General features: G+C 38.0%; 2 protein-coding genes across 3 annotated transcripts in view; one reads left to right on the top strand and one right to left on the bottom strand.

The window, feature by feature from the left end:
• Positions 1–20040, top strand: part of LOC147842272 (uncharacterized) — a 543494-nt gene that overhangs the window by 330708 nt on the left and 192746 nt on the right. The gene's annotated exons all lie outside the window — the stretch shown is intronic.
• nr1i2 (nuclear receptor subfamily 1, group I, member 2) overlaps positions 1–20040 on the bottom strand; it is a 65387-nt gene that overhangs the window by 3890 nt on the left and 41457 nt on the right. The window contains exons 6-9 of one of the 2 annotated variants that reach the window (XR_015498927.1): positions 18923–19068; positions 8814–8930; positions 8620–8725; positions 2042–2427 (exon numbers count right to left, since the gene is read on the bottom strand). Coding sequence is in view for 1 of the 2 variants with exons in the window: in NM_001098617.2 (NP_001092087.2) it covers positions 2286–2427; positions 8620–8725; positions 8814–8930; positions 18923–19068 (511 nt within the window). In the remaining variant the exon portion in view is untranslated. Of the gene's footprint in view, positions 1–1368; positions 2428–8619; positions 8726–8813; positions 8931–18922; positions 19069–20040 lie in introns of those variants that run through there. The other variant, NM_001098617.2, reaches the window with a different exon arrangement.

The following is a 20040-nucleotide window of genomic DNA, read 5'->3' as shown; positions in this document are numbered from 1 at the left end:
TCAGGAGCAACTGTGTCTGTTTGACGTTTCATACAGAAAGAAATTAGTTTATTATTAACGTTGAGGAGAAATGGCTAATTCCCTTTAAACCCGGGTGAGCACATATGTACATGTTCTACCCCATTAAAGGATTCTTTCTCATTATGTAGTTAATAACAAAAGATATACGACGTGTTTTTGGCTGTGAGACGTAGTTTGGACGAAGTTGTCGATGATTCTTCCTATAGTAAAGTCATGCAATGTGAAAGTCCCTGCAGCCGATCCATCTTGCAGTGTACACAAAGCAGCGAAAAAACGCTAGCCCAGATAGTCATGCAGTGTGAAAACAGCTGTGACACTACTTCTTTGAAAATCATGCAGTCTGAACTCGGCATTACATTCTTGGCAAGAACATGTTTGAATCAAATAAAGCTATTAACGTATGACACTGGCACTATCTATCTATCTATATATATATATATATATATATATATATATATATATATATATATATATATATATATATATTGCGTATATACTGTATGTTTTTAACATAATCTCAACATATCAGAGCCAGAGTTAACACCACTATTTGGCATAAAAATTATAATAAATAAACAGCTTTATCAAGACAGACCATTAACACAAATGACAAGTATGCATATTGTCAGCTTATACTGCCAGAATTACAATTTCGTATGGCATCTCCTCTATATACCCTGCAAAGATTAGGCGGTAACACTTTACGGTCCTGCCCAGTAAAAAATGCTGTGTTCCACACAATCGATATGTGTTAGGACAACATGAAGGAATTAAGTTATTTATTATTATTAGAATTATTATTATTATTAATAATATTTACTAATTTCAGTGAGCTGAACTTAAAACAATTAAGTTGCCCCCCCAAAAAACTCAAGAATTTTGCTGTTTCAGCTCACTAAAAATAAGTAGTTTGAACAAACAACAAATGTCAATGAGTGTATTAATTAGGATCAATTAATGTATTTACCTAACAATGAACAGCGCCTTTGTTACAGTGTATTTTAATCTGTTAACCTTGGTAGCAAATATATATTACAGTAATATTAACGAATACTTTGCAAATGTTCAAATGAGTTATGTACAATAGAGTTTATAAAGGAATCTTTTCTTTCTTTCAGTAGATTTTATGAGACATTACTTTAACAAACAAGTGCTTCTGATTGAATTTGCATGGCAAACCTTGAATAAAAAGCCCCAATCACAGTAGTAGCAATACATTTCTGGAACAACTTTACTGCTACTTTAAGGGTCTGTTCACACATGCCCGCTTTCCAAAGAATTAGTGGGTTTGTGGAAAGGGTTATTGTTAAAAATGTACTATTTTTTATTTTATGCCTTAAGTTTTTAGTTAATATAATCTCAAATTCTGCATAAATAGCTTATTCCCCCCAGATATAGCAAGACATATGAGCAAATTCTGTCTGGCCCAGACCTGATCTGGCCACAATACCCTACCTACTGTTACACTGTAGAACCCAACAGTCCTCTTCATCAAATGAAATGAGTGTAGTTAACTCAAAACTTACTGAAAGTTAATTCTACTCATTTGAAAAGAGTTTATAACTCTTGTGTTAAAGGTAATGAGTAATTCAAATACCTCATTACTTCAACGTTAATGGAGGAAGTTCACAGTGCTCGTATAGATTAGTTTAACTTAAATGGTTTCCTTAAACATTTTGAGTTGCCTTAACTTCTTGGGTATTACAGTACTCAGTAGGTTTGAGTTCTCTTCATTTATTGGGCCTCACTGTGCTCAAATTGCTTTGTTTACTCAAATGGATTAAGTTCACTGTACTCATTAGGATTAGTTTTTGAATGTAAATGGTTTGTTGCATGGTTTGAGCTACCTTAACTTATTCAGTTTTACAGTGTAGCAATGTTAGCTGATTTTTACAAACAGAACCTCATCGTAAAGTGTTACCATGAAAAAGTGGTACATTTCCAATCCAAGCTTAGTTAAACCCCAAACGTCAAGCTCCATTCAAGAAGTTAACATAAGAGATCATATGTGGTTACGAACCATAGAAAATGTTCTTTTGTGAAACGATGAAAACGATTGGCAGTGGGACATCCTCAAACACAATTACACTAAGTAACTCCAATATAAAACTATTTGTCCACACAGTGTGCGCTGTTCAGCAGTTCATTTTCAGCAGGTACAGTCCCTGCCATTGCTAGTCTTTCGGTTTTGAATGTCCTCGGATGAAGGTCAGCAATAGTGTTGTAGTTGGGAATAAGTAGAGTTGCACGTGCTTTGTGAGGACTTAGGTGTCTTTGCTTATTATTTCCAACCAAAGTGGAGACACTTCAGGCTGCATGTCCTGGATTTTCAGCACTTGTTTGGTGTACTCTTCGTTCATGCTCCTCATCTCGGTCAGGCACCCCATGATCTTTGGGAACAGCAGACTAAGAGGGAGAAAAGATTCAAATGAAATTGCAATCAGTTTCTGTTGAGTATGACAATGGTAAAGTGGAATGGAAAAGCAGTACTTGCTTAAATCACAAGCTGCAAAGAAGATTTACAGTATCAACTCAGCACAAAAAAAAAACGTTATTAAAGAGTGCAATGAGATCTGGTGAGAAATGTTGGAGTTCTGTGATACAAACATTAAATGCATAAGTGATTTAAACTATTTTAAGGGTGTATATTATATAGATAGGTATAGATTATTGACTGCTACTACTAAACTGAGCACTGCAGTTAAAACCAATGCAAACTGGTTAATGACGCCAACAAGAATTAACACAACTGACAACAGTACAACATTTGCATTTGCCCCATGCCTTTTATTAATCTCCGAACTGTCACTGTGTGCTTGAATGTCGATGAGCTGAGATGAGTACACCACTCCTCATGAGTAAATAACCAATCAGAGAGTGCAAAAGTTAGGGACAGGTAATGCTTTAGATTAGGCAGCCGGTCAGATTAGCCCAGAAAATAATAATTTGTGTTAAAATACAGAAGGGTTGATGTTGACCAATTTGGCATTGTACGATGTCCAATGTGAAACATAGTGATGGACGATGGCATCGTCGTCATAGGCGGTGGTGAATTAATTATTTATGAATAATATTGTTAAATTGTTGAATATGTTAAATGTAAAATATTATAATTAAATAATATGAATATTATTTATGAATAATAAATTAAGCCATATTGACTTAATTATTTGTAGCCTACTGTTTCAACTACTTGACCCTCACAGTCTTTGTTTTACCCATAATCAAATCATAAATAAATAAAGATAAGTCACACGTAAATTACCACCCGTCAATCACTTCTTCGGACTCTGGCATGAATAGGCAGAGTGATCTGTGCCATTATAAGGGTGTTGACAAACTTTATAAATAGGCACACAACCAACAGTATCTGAGGATTTTTGCTAAAATTACTAAGTGCAAGCTTGAAAGCGAAAGATTGAAGCAGTGTATGATGCTAATACATTACCTGATAGATTTAAAAGACTGAAGAGTCGTTAGATAGTGATAAGAGTAATTAAATATCACATTTGACAACTATAGTGAGACGCGATTCAGTGTTACATCCTTGATTGACTGTCCAAAGTGCACTGCTCCTCTGGGCTCAACTGCCTGGAACTCAGACGAGCGCATGAGAGTAAGTGTGTGTCTGTGTGCACATGGTCATGTGATGTGCGTTTTCAGCGGTATAGTGTGGAAGGAGGGCTTTTCAAAAAATGCTACAGTAGGTGAAACGTCAGTGTGGACATGGATCCCTTTCATTCTAAAATGCCATTTTAAAACTAAGACGTATTAGTGCAAACGGGGCAGTGTGTATTTTTGCCGGCTCAGTGTCGTGATGTATATCGGCCATGGGCGATGAACGATGGCATCGTCTTTTGACCCAACACTAATGGGTTCCTTCATATTTGATCCATCCATGACTTAAAGCCAATTTACTGTATACTTCTGGGTCGAGTGCATGCTGTAGGTGCAGCATAGCCTTCGCACAGTTGTATACCCTTCCCCATGCCCAGACATGCTACATAACAACTACATAACAACAGCACAATGTGCAAAGTGTGTGATTGGCTGCTTTAGTGAAGCTTTGAGGAGTGTAAACGAGACCATGAGAGGCGAGTGAGCCCAGTGGTGGGAGTGTTTATAAAGTCTAGTGTCCAGCAGAGAAACTCTGGATATGTACTTTTGTTCTGTGTTTATTATTTAATCAAAGCTGTTGAACAGTTGCTGGTTCCTGTCTCTTTCTTCCATGAATGTTTGAACCAGGGGTGTTGCTAGACATAAAACTCTACTGGGGCACGTCCCCCTCAAACATCATTCTTATATAAATATCTATAATGAATAATATAAATAAAGGTAATATTATTTTTATTTTTATCATTAACATATTTTAGTATACAATTATTATTCTAGATAAATACCAGATTTCCCAGTTGCAGATGGAAGGGCATCAGCTGTGGCGACCCCTGATGAACAAAGAGACCAAGTCAAAGGAAAGTGAATAAATAAATTATATATTAAAAATAAATAATGCTAACAATAATCGCAATAATCTTCTAAGAAATCATTTGCATAAATATTAATTTAATTTGACAACTCTAGAGAGCTTAACATAAAATGTATGGAATTATCTGTTTTCTGAGACCTGACTAAGAGAATTAAGTTTATTAAGTCTAACCTCCCTGACTCTCTCTCACTCATCTCTCTTGTCTGCTTTATTGACCTTATTTTTGCCTTATGAGCAGGCACAGCAATTTGAATCTTTTTGGCTTGAGACCTCTAGTCTCATTCACTTCTATTAATTTCTGGACATTAAAAACAGCTTGTTATGCTGCTTGATGTTGCAAACTGATATTTCCTTATTATTCTACTTTGTCAGTGTAGTCATGCACACACTTGCTTATAGAGCAAGCAATTTGACCATTTTCTGCCATTTATTATTTCTAGTCATTTCCTCCATTCTAACATTTTTACCAGTCATTGTCTCTAAAACAATGCAGCAAAAACACATTAAAGAATGAGGTCAATGCAAAAAAAAAAAAAAAAAAAAAAAAAAAAAAGATAATAAAAAATCTGCCTTACAGAAGCTATGTTAAGTCAAAATAAAATCATCACGATATTATATAAACTTTAGTTTTGTTAACTTGCAAAACTAACTGCGTGCTGATATCTCTTCATTAAAGGCTCTTACGCCAATTTCACAATGTATGACACAATGTATCACAATGCTTATTTTCAGCGTGCAAGCTAACAACTGGGATTCACACTGGGAGGAAGAGCAGTGTGTCAAGCAGGAACGGCCTGTGTAGTGTGTGCATGGTTTTCTGCACGTATCCGTCAGTTTGTTTTCGAATAACTGCATTGCTTTTGCAAGTGTTGATTCACTTGTACATAGTGAATAACCTCTTTATTCTGGGATTACCCTTAAGTAATACACTTACATATATTGTCAATTGTAACTCAAAGCATTTATTGGGACACTGACCTGGCAACACCCCTGGTTTTAACAACTGTTACAGTAGAATCAATCGCATTTCAGGCATTAACTTAATACACCCACAAAGGAATTTAACACAATGGAACAGAAACCTCGCTGCATACTAGTGTTTTGGAAGTGTTATTGCCAGAGCAACAAAGACATAATGCATAAATATATATTCACACAAAGGCATTCAGCTACTTGCAGATGAGGTGTCGTGTGATCTCTCAATGTCGAAGGGTAAATTAAGCTTTACTTTCAACTGGAACCCTGACGGTGAAAATCTGATGGGATAAATTGGCAGTGGGGTAAGAGATCCAAAACCAAAACAAACATACTGAAACTTTGTGCACATTTTCAGACAGACAGTCTGTAAGATTATTTTTCAGAGATGTGAGGTTAGCATTATTTCCTAAATCTCTGCAAACACATACTGGCTTTATACTTTAGCAGAAGAGTTCAAAATGACATACAGTACGCAAAATACGATGGGACCATCGCAACTAGGCCACCTTTACAGGTACTAGTCCATGCACTAAATGTAGGCCAGTGGCATACTTTCACCCTCCTTCCTCCTTTTCAGCAGCAGTTTGAGAAAACATTCTGGGCTCTATTTTTACAGTCCATGCGCAGAGCGCAAAACGCAGGGCGCAAATGCTTTCAGGGCGTGTCAGAAAGCATTTTTGCTAATTTAAGGACGGGAAAATCCGCTTTGCGCCATGGCGCATGGTCTAAAAGGGTTGAGTTTATTTTCTTAATGAGTTCAATCAGAATCTCATCTCCCATTGCCTTTAAGAGCCAGCTGCGTCGCGCCATAAGCGCATTCGCTATTTACATGACGTAAAGTAAGTGTGAGTGGAAAAACTGAGCATTTCACTAGCAAACAGTTAACAGTTAACAGAATTTTTTTTTACAGAAAACTGTTAAACAGAGCATCTACTGCGTGAGAATGAGAGATAATGGATCTACTTTCGCTCTTGGATAGGGAAACCTTTACGCACAGACATCAATTAGTCTATAAATAATTAATTGCGTTTGTTAAGCGCAAAAATTCGTTTTAAAACTATTTCTGAATTCAGTTCTAATTTCCAGCAAACGAATAAATGAACAATAATAACGAAGTGTGTGAGGAGAATAATAATGCCTCATGAACCACTTTTTTTTTTACTATTAACTCATGGTTGACAGTTAACTAAAAGTTATTCTCCTATAATTCACACAAATCATCACAGGGTGTAAGAAAATATTTGCTTAATCTATAAAATTTATACAATATAATTTGATAGTGCACTATAGTTAATTTGCCACTGACAGCTATGATATGATTAAGCTCACTTTGATTCAGTTTTGCTCAGCTTTGCATTTCCACTGCAGTTTAGTTAAGGTTGAAGGAATTATCTCTATAGTTGTGCCATCTCTACTGACTTCCTAAAACTTTTTCAATTTAGGTTGGGAACTGCAACCAATGAGAGGAACGTCTGCACTTTTTTTTTTTTTTTTTTTTTTTTTACTGACCAAAATGCTTTAATTTGGTGTCTTGTGTCACAAATCCAATAATCCTATAGCATTAATTTTCATTTGAGCCAATTGATGATCAGCAGTGTGTATATGTCACATTTTGGTAACCATACACCTCTCCAGAGGTGGTACTAATCATAAAAACCACACACTACAGAATTCAGTGGAAAAACCCTCAAAAGTGAGACTTTCCAAACCGAAACACCATGTAATGAGAAAACTCCTTATAACATACCTGCCAACACTCCCGTTTTTGCCGGGAGTCTCCTTTATTTCAGACCCATCTTCTGCCACCCTCGCGTTTTGTTATTTCTCCTGGAAAACTTCTGTATTTTCACCACTAGCTTCCCTCCCCCCACCCGGTCCTCAGATTTTTGGTACAGTCTGTAACACCCGCGGGTTGCCAATCACAACATGCTGATTGAAGTGGCCTGGTGCCTGGCCTGGTGCATATTACAGTTACTTATACAGTTCTCAGCTGTGTTATTCAGACACCTCACCTACGACACCAAGCCCCAAAACCCAACCCCCAATAGCAAAGCATGCTAAGGGCAAGGTCTCAACGAATGTGGCTTTGTCTTTGTGGATCCGTTAAGGCCAACGAAACTCTTTTGTTGATTAACTTGTGTGGTCAGTGGCTGGACAAGTTCTTTCTCCTATCTACTTCATTTGCATGCTTTGATTAGATTTGTCTCCACCTTTAGACACTGCCCCTCCTAAAACATTTAATAGACAGGACGACTATATCTCAAATTAGTTGGGGTGTCAAATTGATTGTTTCTTTGGTGCACCGCGATGGGTGTCTTTTTCTTTTTTCGCTCGAAATTACGACCACTGCTCCGTTTAAGCCCTCGCAATATGCATTTAGCTGTGAGAGCTCTCGCTGAGCGGAGCTCTCAGTAAGGGACCATCGGAAAAGTGCTTATTTTTTTCGTTTTTTTTTCTTTGTTTGGTGCTGTCCATGTTTGTGTATGTGTGTGAATGAGAGACAGTGTGGTGCTGTGTGCCTCCCCCCCAAAATATAACAGTGTATGGAAAGCACCGTCAATGCACCGTGATGCACCGAGATATTGAATTGAACCGAAACGATGGCATGATAATCGTAACCGAACCATGAGACCATTATAGGTTCACACCTCTACAAGTTACACTCATTTAAAACTTGTTTTAGACTCTAGACTTGCTAGACATGTGTGCTGTGGACTTCTTGTGAAGATGCTGTTTGACTGCAGAACAACCAACACATCTAAATAAAAAATTCAGCTTGTCGAGTCTCCTAGTTTGGGTCCTTATCATGGATTATCATGCCATCGTTCCTTATTTTTTCCAACACACCTAAAACTATGATTAACAGCTTAAATTTTTAATGGAAACACTAATTAATCAACTTTTTAGCATAACAAGTTGACACAGTGATTTCTTTTTTACAGCCTTTTTCAAGTCGTCCATCCAACCAATGAAATGAACAGCTAAATAAAAACATTAACCAATGGTTTAGAAATGTAAAGTGTGAATGAATAGCCAGAACTAACAGTGAATTTAGAGCACTATGGAGCATGAAGTGAGATAAATCAGACGATAGGCTAAGTCAAAAGGGAAATAACATGAAAAAGTGCTCTTACTTTTTTTCTGGCCCATTTCTCTTGGCCTCAATGTAAGTCTTTAGGGTGAGCGCTAGTGTTTCCTGGTTGCGGTCGATCACTTTGTGGTCTGTCACACCAGGGCGATCTGTGGATTAAAGCACATATCAGAGTTAAAGTGACAGCTTGCGTGTATGTGTGTTCAAGTGTGTGATGTTCAGCTTTACTTGAAGTACCTGGTGAAAAGAGAGAGAGGGCCTGCATCAGCACATACTCCTCCTCATGCAAACGCAGCTTACGCAGTGTGTAATGGAAATTCATCATTGGGTCCAGCAGATGGTGCTGAAAACCAGCTGTTCATCAGCAAAGGGATGAAGGGGAAAAAAATAAAAATTGGTTAGGAGTGATGCAGGATGTATAGTGCAACCCTGTTCCTGAAAGCACACCAATGGTACACATTTTCAACCTCTTCCTATTCAAACACATCTGAATCAACTCTTCAGAACATAAGAAGAGACTCCAAAAACTGAAATGGGTCAGATAATTTTATTTTTAATAAACAAAGCTATTTGTAATACACCCTAAAAGACTGACCGTTGCTTCTTTAAACTACTTGTCGAAACACAATTCTTATATTTTTTCTGAAACTTAAATTTGTAAAAATGATTCATTAACTTAATCAATTTGTGTTGGGACAACATGAACTATTTGTGTGGAACCCAGCATTTTTTTTTTACAGTGCAGTACTTACATGGTTGCATGGTTATATTGTATTATATTACATGAACATTGCTGTGGGTGGACAGAGAGTGTGTGTGTGTCGATTTGTCCAGTGACTTAGCAGGCGTGCGCTAAATATAACCTTGCGATAGTTTTAATGAGCAGTTAATGTGTTGTTGCAACTCCAAGCAGCAACAGATACTTTAATGTCAGCATGTATGAATAAAAAGATTATGCAAGTAGGTTGATTCAGTATATTAGCTCAGGTCAGAGTAATCACATTTTCTGTCAGACAGAATGTCTACACCTGCGGATGTTCGTCTAATGTTTAGGAATATGTGCTGCACAGAAGAATAACACCATGAATGTCATTGTTTTTTTTTTTTTCATTAACCTAACATGCTTGTTTATGCATGAAGGACAATAAAACAATGATCAACATTTTCTTATAATTTGCCTACATAATTATTTTGCTGATGTCTTTCAACAGTCGATATTACAAAAAAGGTATTCAGCACACACAGTTTATAATATTTTCATTAGTTCAGGGGTTCCCAAACTTTTAAGCTCGCGAACCCCAAAATAACAATGCCAGTGACTTATGACCCCCAATATCCTCTGAGGTTATTATAGACATATAAACCCTGCACACACATCCCTGCTGAAAAAAACAAAACAAAAAAAACAGCTTAAACCAGGTAACCTGGTTGTCTGGTCTTAGCTGGTCGACTAGGTTGTTTTTAGAGGAGCTTTGGCCATTTCCAGCCTGGTCTTACCTGGTCAGGCTGGGAAATGACCATCCCAAACCCGCTAAAACCAGTTTGGACAGCCTGGTTTAAGCTGGACATAGCTGGTTGTGACTGGGCTGGTCAAACTGGTTTTAGCTGGTCATCTCCCAGCCTAACCAGCTAAGACCAGCCTGGAATGGTCAAAACCCCTCTTAAACTAGGCTAATCAACCAGTTAAAACCCAGCTGTTTTAAGTATTCACCGTTAAGGACATTCGCTGCATAAAAACTTGCTGGATAAGTTGGCGGTTCATTCCACTGTGGCAACCCCGGATTAATAAAAGGACTAAGTTGACAAGAAAATGAATGAATGAATATTAATATGGGAATCAATATTAGAAATAATCATATACAAATAATTTAGGGTTTAGTCTATCTGCACTACAACATTTTTTTTTCTCATGATATTTACACAAATCTGTTAAATACACAAACAATTCCTCTGCATTTATGGAAAATTGTTTTGATGACTGTTCTTATGGCAGGGTCATTCATTCACATGTGTTTGGACTGAATGAATGCCAGTCTTAATTAAAAAGAAGAGCTGCCTGCTCTGAATGACAGCTTTATGAATAGAGTTATCAGGGTAATAACATAGAGAATGAGCAGGAGCCTGTTTCCAGGCTTTTAGTTGCCTGTTAGTGACTGCAGAGAAGAAGAACAATTAGGCAGTGTGCAATGCTACTATGGAAACTCAATTGCACTGAAAATCAGAGAGAAAATCAATGGAGATTGGAGCTACTATGAGCTTTGGCTATGTCACACGATTCATTACTGAAATATTCATATTGGTTTTACAGTAAGAAAAAAAACATGATTATGAAAGCTTTGGAGATTTTACATACAAGCTTAAAGAAACACTTTTCTTGAAAATAAAATCTCCCCTAGAGCTAACTGAGCCAACAGGTCAAAGTTGCCTCAAAGCAAGAAGGTCGCTAGTTCAAGTCTCAGCTGGGTCAGTTTGCATGTTCTCCCCGTGTCATGTGGGTTTCCTCTGGGTGCTCCGTTTTCCCCCAAAGTCCAAAGATATGCGCTATAGGTGAATTGAATTTACTAAATTGTCCATAGTGTGTGTGTGTGTATGGGTGTTTTCCAGTACTGTGTTGCGATTTTAAGGGCATCCGCTGTGCAAAACATATGCTGGAATAGTTGGTGGTTCATTCTGCTGTGGCAACTCCTGAGATATAGACTACGCTGGGGGAACTTTAATGAATAATTGCTTTCCAGGCCTGGTGAGAACTATTTCAGTTTATCTTAGCATAAATCATTAAATTAAATTCGACTATTAGCATCAAATTCAAAAATGGCCTAAATCAGGGGTGTCAAACTCAATTCCTGGAGGGCCGAAGCCCTGCACAGTTTAGTTCCAACCCTGCTCCAACACACTTACCTGTAGGTTTCAAACAAGCCTGAAGGACTCAATTAGTTTGATCAGGTGTGTTTAATTAGGGTTGGAACTAAACTGTGCAGAGCTGCAGCCCTTTTGGAATTGAGTTTGACACCTGTGATCTAAATGTTTTGATAATTTTGCTATTTTAAAGCTCAACTCTTCTGTAGTTTTATTACAGTATTTACTAACACAGACAGAAAATGAGAATCTGTGCCCTCTCAACCCAACTGGGATCATGTACTATTACCTCATGTAATTAAGTAAGGAATCTTGTAAGGATCCTAGATGATCAGATGTCCTTCAAAAAGACCATTACTAACTCATGCAGATTTGCACTTTACAATATAGGAAAACTCATTTTAGTCACTTGGATCCAAAATCTTGTCCTTTCGGTCATGACCCAAAGCTCATGACCACCATAGGTGAGAGTAAGAACATAGTATATCAAGAGCTTTGCCTTTCGTCTCTGCTCCTTCTTCACCACAACGAACAGGTACATCGACTGCATTACTGATGCCAATGCACCAATTTGCCTGTCAATTTCACGTTTCATCCTCCGCTAGCCAAGTAAACCGATGCTGTCTCTGAGTCTGTCGTATCTTCTTAATGGCCAGACTCTGCCTCAATATTATTGGAGCTCACCATCGGCAGGTATTCAGGTAGATATCTTCATTATAACAACAACAATAAACATTTAAATGTGGCATTCATCTTAATATAAACACACAGCTATTCATGATATCTTGCATTAACATCTACAAGCAAACAACACTCAGAGGTTTAAAGCCCCTCTCCATAATTGTACCTCCACAACGCTGGCTGTAACTTTCACAAAAGACGATTGGTAAGGTTGGAGCTTTAGTGCTTGGTGCCACCATGACGCTTTATGCAATGTCATAAGCCTGCACCATTCTCTTGCTCGGTTTGGCCAGCCCAGAACTGAAGACCAACTTTTCCTGGACAATAGACTAAAGACAAACACAAAGACACGAACACAAAGGTGTGTGTAAATGTATGATCAATGTTAACCTGAGGGGAGATGGACATATGGAAAGAATGACTGGATGCATGCGCGATGACAGGGTCCTTTGTCATCAGCAGCATACTGAGGGAAATAGGGAAGATAAGCAGACGTCTGTGTGTGAAGTGTGAGCCAGTGCTGTCGTCAAAGCCTAAGGGAAGAAGCCTGGGTACTTCATACATCCTTAAACCTCTACAGATGATCCAAAACGCTGCAACAGGTCTTTAATGAGTCCAAGAGAGCCCATGTCACACCTCTCTATATCTGCCTGCCATTGTACCCTCTTATCTCCCACTTGCTCCTGAAGGTCCACATCCGCTCTAGGAGCTTCCGGTCAGTAAGTGAGTGGAGCCTTGTGTTACCATTACAGAGAGATTTAAAGTCACTTTACAAAAAAAAAAAAAATCATTCATTGTTCTTTACTGATGGAATGTCCTTCCCATTCCCACATGGACTACTGATTCAAAAGTGAACTACTACTGATTCACTAGCGACACAGCTTAGAAGATTGTCAGTGCCCCTCTTCCCTCCATTCAGGACATTTGCTCCAGCAAAGCTCCCAATATTGTAAAAGATTTCATTCAACCCTTTTAAAGTCTCCTCCAGCTCTTGTTTTTAGGAAAATTGTTCCAGAATATCAGAATCATCTCTGCTATACGACTCAACAGCTTCTTTCCTCAAGCTGTAAGTGCCCTCAACTCCAATCATTTTACCCCACTCTGAAATATTATGCACAGTCCAGCTCCCAAAACCCTCATGTCTCCTGCCAACACACCACACAAAAACCTCAAACCTCATTATGTAATTCCCAGGTGAGTGAGTTTGACAAACTACCAGTAGAAAACACACTCTTTAATCTCTGACACTTTAACCTTCACGTGTATAAGTTTTGCACATTTGCACCAGACACTTTCTCACAATCATTCAATATTAAAACAAACAAACAAACAAACAAACAAACAAAAAAAGCAAGCTTGCTTTGTTACCTAAAACCAGGGCTTATCTTGGCACCTCATTTTACCAACCCCCGACCCACAACCGCCCTCCTCCCCTGTCCGCTGTTCACTTTCACTTTCTTCCGTGACTCTCCAACCATCTTCAGTATCGCCACGGCGACAAATCCCCGCTCTTCACTTTCATCCTTCATCCGCGACACCCCTCCGCCACCCAACGAAATCCACCCACCCCCCGCTCTCCTTTTTTGTGCACGACAACTTTCCATCCTCAGGTAACATGCTGGATCCTTTACCCCGATCTGTTCTGGGACCTGGCAACTCACAAATTGAGCACTGCCTAAAACCGAAGATTAGTGCAAACTAAACTGAAACTTAGTTTCTAATCCAGCTTCATTGTATAGGCCCATGGAAGTTTCAAATACAAATGGGTGTCTTGTTGTGCAGTCTTTTCTCAATAAAATTATACAATACCCTATTACTTTAACAGAACGCTTAAGCATAGCAGGAAACACCAATATGGCGACGTGGTGGATTCACTTTGACATCATGAGCAGTCCAGTTCGCTATTACAGATCAGTGAGTCCAACCCTACATTTGTTTAGAAGCTGTATAACCTTTAGATACAGTACGTCAAACCAAGTACGAAAAGAGGAATGCGACTTCCGTTTCAAAATAAAGTCACATATGACCATGAAAGTTTTACTGACTCAAGCAGAAACACACTGATTGACGCATGTACTAAAAAAAGGAAAGCAGAAATTGCTTTCTTGAATGGCTTTAGAGCATCAATTTAAAGAAAGCTTGGCTGTTCTGTTCAACTTTTTGCCCCACAGCACTGCCATCTCCCTCATTATCCTCAGATATTTCCCTGCTGTGTGTCTCACACCTCCCTGGTACTACAGGGGGTTAGTTTTTCCCTCTCGTTTCTCCTCTTCCTCCTCTTAGCAGGAGATCTGTGCCAGTGGCAGGGGGCAGAAACAGAGAAAGTGCTCTGGTTTTCTGTGCTCATGGTTACCTTTCTTTCTTCAGCTTCAGCATAACAAGGTATTGTACTTGAAATGCTCATCGAGTGGAATGAACAATGAAGTACCAATAAGCATTACAAAGTTGTCCTTTACACTTAATTAAAAGACTCCAGAACCACTGAGCACTAACATATGACACAACCCAGAGGTCTGTTACACAAAACAAGTAGGAAAAAAAGAATAGGTGCTGTATGTAAGGTTTTGACTCTTCTAAAGCTATTCTAAAGATACTTAAAGGGTCACGAAATACCAAAACACATTTTTTGAGCTGTTGACAGTCATATATGTGTCCTACGCTGCTAAAAACACTATTAGGACACCTATATTTCACTAAAAAGTGAAAATTGGTTGTTTTTGCGTTATTTCGAGCAAATTCGTACTTCCGGTTTGAAACGAATTTTTGAAGCTGCGTGACGGCCATGAGATCTCCGCGTGTATTTTAGCGTGTAGACTGGACGTCTGTACCTGGGAGTGCCTTATTTTGTCTCTGAGTGTGCTGCATTAATGCATGAGTAAGATGTGGATCAAACCAATCAGTGCGCTCTATTGTGCAGCTTCATTCATATTAATTAATGTTACAGTGTTTAGATGGCAGAGAGATGCCACGTTGTGTTGGCAAAACAAGCGTGCAGTGTTGCTTTCGTATCAAACTAACTATTACATTGAGTGTAAACATGTTAGCACCACAATCAAACTTGCCGTCGTGTAGGATTTTCGCCACATTTTGTGACAGGAATAATACACACGGCTTTCTGACACTACCTGCCGAGTGCATCTAAATTTCCGGGAAATGCAGAGCTTTTTTTTTTTTTTTTCTCTCATTCGCCATGCGGTGACAAACATTGCATGGAAAATGCAAGCTTACAGCAGTCCCTCGAATCAAATATCTAGTTTGTCACGAGAGGCATGAATGAATTCCCTGAATAAAAGAGCCAAACTGCAGTTAAAGTCCACCATTTTATAATTTGTCAAATAATTTGATTACTGATGTCCATGTAAACACAGTAACTGTCTTTCTCCCCCGTGTGTGTGTGTGTGTGTGTGTGTGTGTGTGTGTTTGTGTTGTAACTGTGAAAATCAGCTCGTGCCCAAACCGACACTCCCATTTTTATGCAAATTTTTTTCAGACCCTCCCTCTTTTGCTCCTAAAATGACATTGTCAGATGTTATGTTAGAGAGCGAGCATGAGGTTGATTGACTGTTTACACAAAACGCATGTGCTTGTACGGGCATGACGTGGAGTTCATCCGCGAATAGCAGCACATTATGACACAAGAGTCACTTGAGCGTGGGCCTTTCAGAGAAACTAGGAAACATGACAGTCGTTTTCATGTTAGCTGAGTAGCTGTGTATAATCAAAGTGTGATTTATGAAAAAATAATATAATTTCCTTCAAGTGAAACATGAGCACACATTGCTTTGCATCTTATTACCACAACCAAGCCTTAAAATTACATTCTGGATCATCCCTTTAATTACATCATTGTGTCTAATTATTTTTAACTCATCTAATGAGAATTTATAGCCAAAAGCACTGTAATTATAGTGCTTATAATTAGCTTGGTTATTAGATTTTTTTTTTTCCTTTTAGTTTTAGTTAGTGTTTGCTTTGGTGGAATTCAGGTTAGAAATATATTTCGATCCCAAACAGATTTCATATACACGGAGTCCTATATACAGTTAAAGATGTTCAAAGTTTGAAATTTTAATTCTTTTAAAAATATTTCTCTGTTATGCTATTTAGCGCGTGCACATCTAGAACGTGCTGACGTGAGACGTCTGCTTTAGCCAATCAGAACAGTCAGACGCCTTCACGTCCGCGTGGTTTATGAGAATAAAAGCCTTTGAACATTTTTCCAGACACATTTAGCTGATAGAAATTAGGCAGATAACGTTTATTTGTTCATCTTAATCCCAACCGTGTAAATAATTATCGATAAGATGCTTATGTTAAGCCATTGTTTGTTTACCTTCAAGCTTTGCGTGTGCCCGTGAAACAGCCCGTGAGCGCCAGAACACGCATATGATGTATATCTCAACATGGCAACAGGGTTTTCAGCGCTGTGTTAGCGATCTCTGGGTATTCTGCCATTACTTTAATCCAGAACACCGGCAGAGTTGTTGTCTCGAACATTGTTTTAAGGCCGCCGTCATTTACGATCTCCAGCAGTTGGTCTTCTTCTTGCACGGACATGCTGGATTCAGCTGGTTTGTTGACAAATAGGTCACATATCCATTCCCTAGCCGTTTGTGGGTCCTTTGAGGTTGGGAAGTAGCGCTCAAACTCCTTTAACAGCGAAGACTGATGATCATGTACCAGCTTGGTGAGTGAGAGCACAGGCTCACTCTCACACAAAATCCCCGCTAATGTTTGAAACATGTCCAATATGCCTCAGTTTGGCTTTAAATGCAGCTACTTTATCTGCCAACTACAAGATAATTAATTCTTGTGCGGCCCGGTACTTATAGATCCATGGACCGGTACCGATCCGCGGCCCGGGAGTTAGGGACCACTGCATTAATGAATATCTATACAGCAGTAGATACTGATGTGTACCTGTCACATTTGCCATGCAAAAACAGTGCAACGCTAAACGTGTGTGTGTGTTTGTGCGCATGCATGAGCATAAGCAAAATTTATAACGATGTTGTGTGTGACTCATTGCTGCAGAAAGGCTTGAATTAACTCCACAACAATTATAACAAAAAAAATTGCTAAAGTTCTTAAGCTTCCTTTCATGACAAATGACAAGCGACAGACCGGAAGTCATTTATTTCCAATAGAGAGTTATCGGGGAGCTACGTGGAGTTCCGATCATCTCCGTATGTGGACAATTCAGATCCGAATTGAGCTGCGGACCAATTGTGAGTAGACCGTTTACGACTAGCTGACCAGATGTGATATATTCCTGTGTTGTCCAAGCAGGTCCGTGTGCACGAGATGAAATATAGTAGTTTTTTTGGTTATTTTTAGAATCAGAAAAAAAAAAAAATGTTTCTATTCATAAATGTAAGTTTTAAACCTATAAAAATATAATTTTTTAGGTTGTCTCCACATTTCCTCAGATATTTTAGTGGTCTATGAGTTTAATGGCTTTTGAGAATATGCGAATAATGGCTTTTGCACTCCTTTATTTCGGACACTTCGAGAACAGCTTGTCCTTTATGGAGCACGTCAGAACTGAAAACTCTGTGAGACTGCCACAAGGGGGCTTATTCCGAGAGTCGTGTCCAAATGTTGTGTGCAGTGGCAAGGCGGCTTAACTATGGTTCATTCTTGTCTGTCAATGTGCTGTTTATCTATGTAAAGCCTACAACCTGGTTTATACCCGACGTGTCCCCTAGCTTGTACAAAAGCAAAAGATGCATCAACGTTTTATTTAAAAAATATTGAATGGTTAAAAATCTTTATAATCATTCAAATTAATTATAAAAATAATAAAAAATAATTAGTTAAAAATATTTGAATGATATAAATGATATGATGTTCTGGAAACTTCTGTTTATTTGTCTGATTTTATGTTGGGATTTTTTGACCGCCTGTCATTTTAAATAATATCACAACAGCGAGCGCGTCAAGTATTAAAGCCTCATCTGCTTCATAAGTTGTGGGCACAGTCAGAGGAGGCCCATGACGCAGCACCAGGCGAAAGTATAAATCAGCATAACAGCTTCGACACACACGCGGAACCAGCTTTAAAGGCACAGGCACCAAAAAAAGATACAATGCCATAACAGCTCAAATTTCTCAGATTTAAAAAGGAATAATAAATAATTTGATGCATATTTTGAGATAAAACTTTACAGACACATTCTGAAGATAAAACAAATTTATAATAAATCTTGAAAAAGGGTTAAAATAGGTGCCCTTTAATAATTATTTTATGTGTGGCTACAGAACAGACCACTGTTGTACGTTGACTTGTCTAATAAAACTAACTTGCCTAATTAAGCAAATGAACCTTGTTAAGCCTTTAATTGGCACTTTAATTTGCACTTTTTAAAAATTACCTTGCAAAATTACTAGTAAAATATTACATGCTAAAATAATGGCAAAGACAAAAGAAATGAGTTATTAGAAACTAGTTATTAAAACTATTATGTTTAAAAAGTGTTGGCAAAATCTCTCCATTACACTGAGCTCAGAAAATGCTGGAAAACAATACTAATAATTGGAATAATTTTAATGTCTAGAGTAAACATGAAAATACATGAAATATTTATTCTAGTGATAATAAAGCTTGCTTTTCTGCTTCATTACTTCAGTGTCACATTGTCTCACATTTAATTATATGGTTTAATTACTGTGCATTTTACAATTCATTATAAAACTAGTCAAAAGTAATAATTGTAATATTATGAATGCTAAGTTGTTAAACACAAAGGTTTGTTTCCTAACAAAACCATAAAACCAAGGTTTTAAATAGACTAATAGAACAGCCTCACCTCGAAAGGCATCATCCATGCAGTACTGCAGGGGGCCGCACTCCCAAATTCCCGTCACTTCATTAAAGAACATGTTGAAGTGAATCAGAATGATCTCAAAGGTGGCACCTTTCAGCAGCGAGATCTGGTCCTCCATAACCAGAGCCCTGTCCAGAGCACAACAGTTTCATTAATCCTTATGAGTTAAGTAGCAACTGTATAATAATGATCAAAAAAGGGTCTTGTCTGACCATAAAACCATCTGTTTCAAAATATTTATAGCAGTTTAAAGAGGGTGACCAGGGGTACTTTCTTTGTACCTTGCTTTAATGTTCTAAGATGATTTGACAGATCCTGGATCTGTTAATTTTGATAACTGATCTCTGGCTAATTCAATCTTCAAACAAGTTTGCTAATCAGATTAAAGTGTCTGGATGAACTTATCTGAGATCGATGCGTGTGTTGTGAATGACAGCTCTATCGATCCTCGAAATCATGATCAGCAATGTAAAGATTGGCTGACGGCACATCATTTGAGTAATATTCAATTATTCATGAATTACATAAAATTCATAGGAAACGGTTTGTTAAATATGATACACAATAACTTTTCAAGTTTGTTGTGGGGTACAGGCTTTACACTTTTATCTGTCAAGAGTATTTAACAATCTATTTAGTTTTACAGTTAGAGCGGATTTTCTTCATTAGTAGCCGATATTTAATTGGTGATAATTAAATATCGGCTACTAATGAAGAAAATTAATAAGACTCCTAAGAAAACTTTCAGTATTATCTTTGCTTGAACTGACCCAATCTAATCCTGTTTATATGAAATTACTAAACGATCATGGATCGTGTCAATAACCAAATCAAACCAAATCCAGCTAATTGAGACAGACAGATCCATCCATCCATCCATCCATCCATCCATCCATCCATCCATCCATCCATCCATCCATCCATCCATCCATCCATCCATCCATCCACCTACCTACATTAGATACACATGTAAACAAATAAATTAAAAACAGTGGTTATTTTAATTAAACCATGGTAACTCCAAATTAACCATTCTGTTCAGACCATAGCTTAACCATGGTATTTTAAGTAAACTATAGTCAGGTTTCTATCTTAAAGGT

This window comes from Danio rerio, chromosome 9 (genome assembly GCF_052040795.2).
Source record: "Danio rerio strain M-AB ecotype USA chromosome 9, GRCz13ab, whole genome shotgun sequence".
In the NCBI taxonomy this organism is placed as follows: domain Eukaryota; kingdom Metazoa; phylum Chordata; class Actinopteri; order Cypriniformes; family Danionidae; genus Danio; species Danio rerio.
The sequence above is the reverse complement of the archived record's forward strand: the minus strand, read 5'-3'. Positions and strand labels throughout refer to the sequence as shown.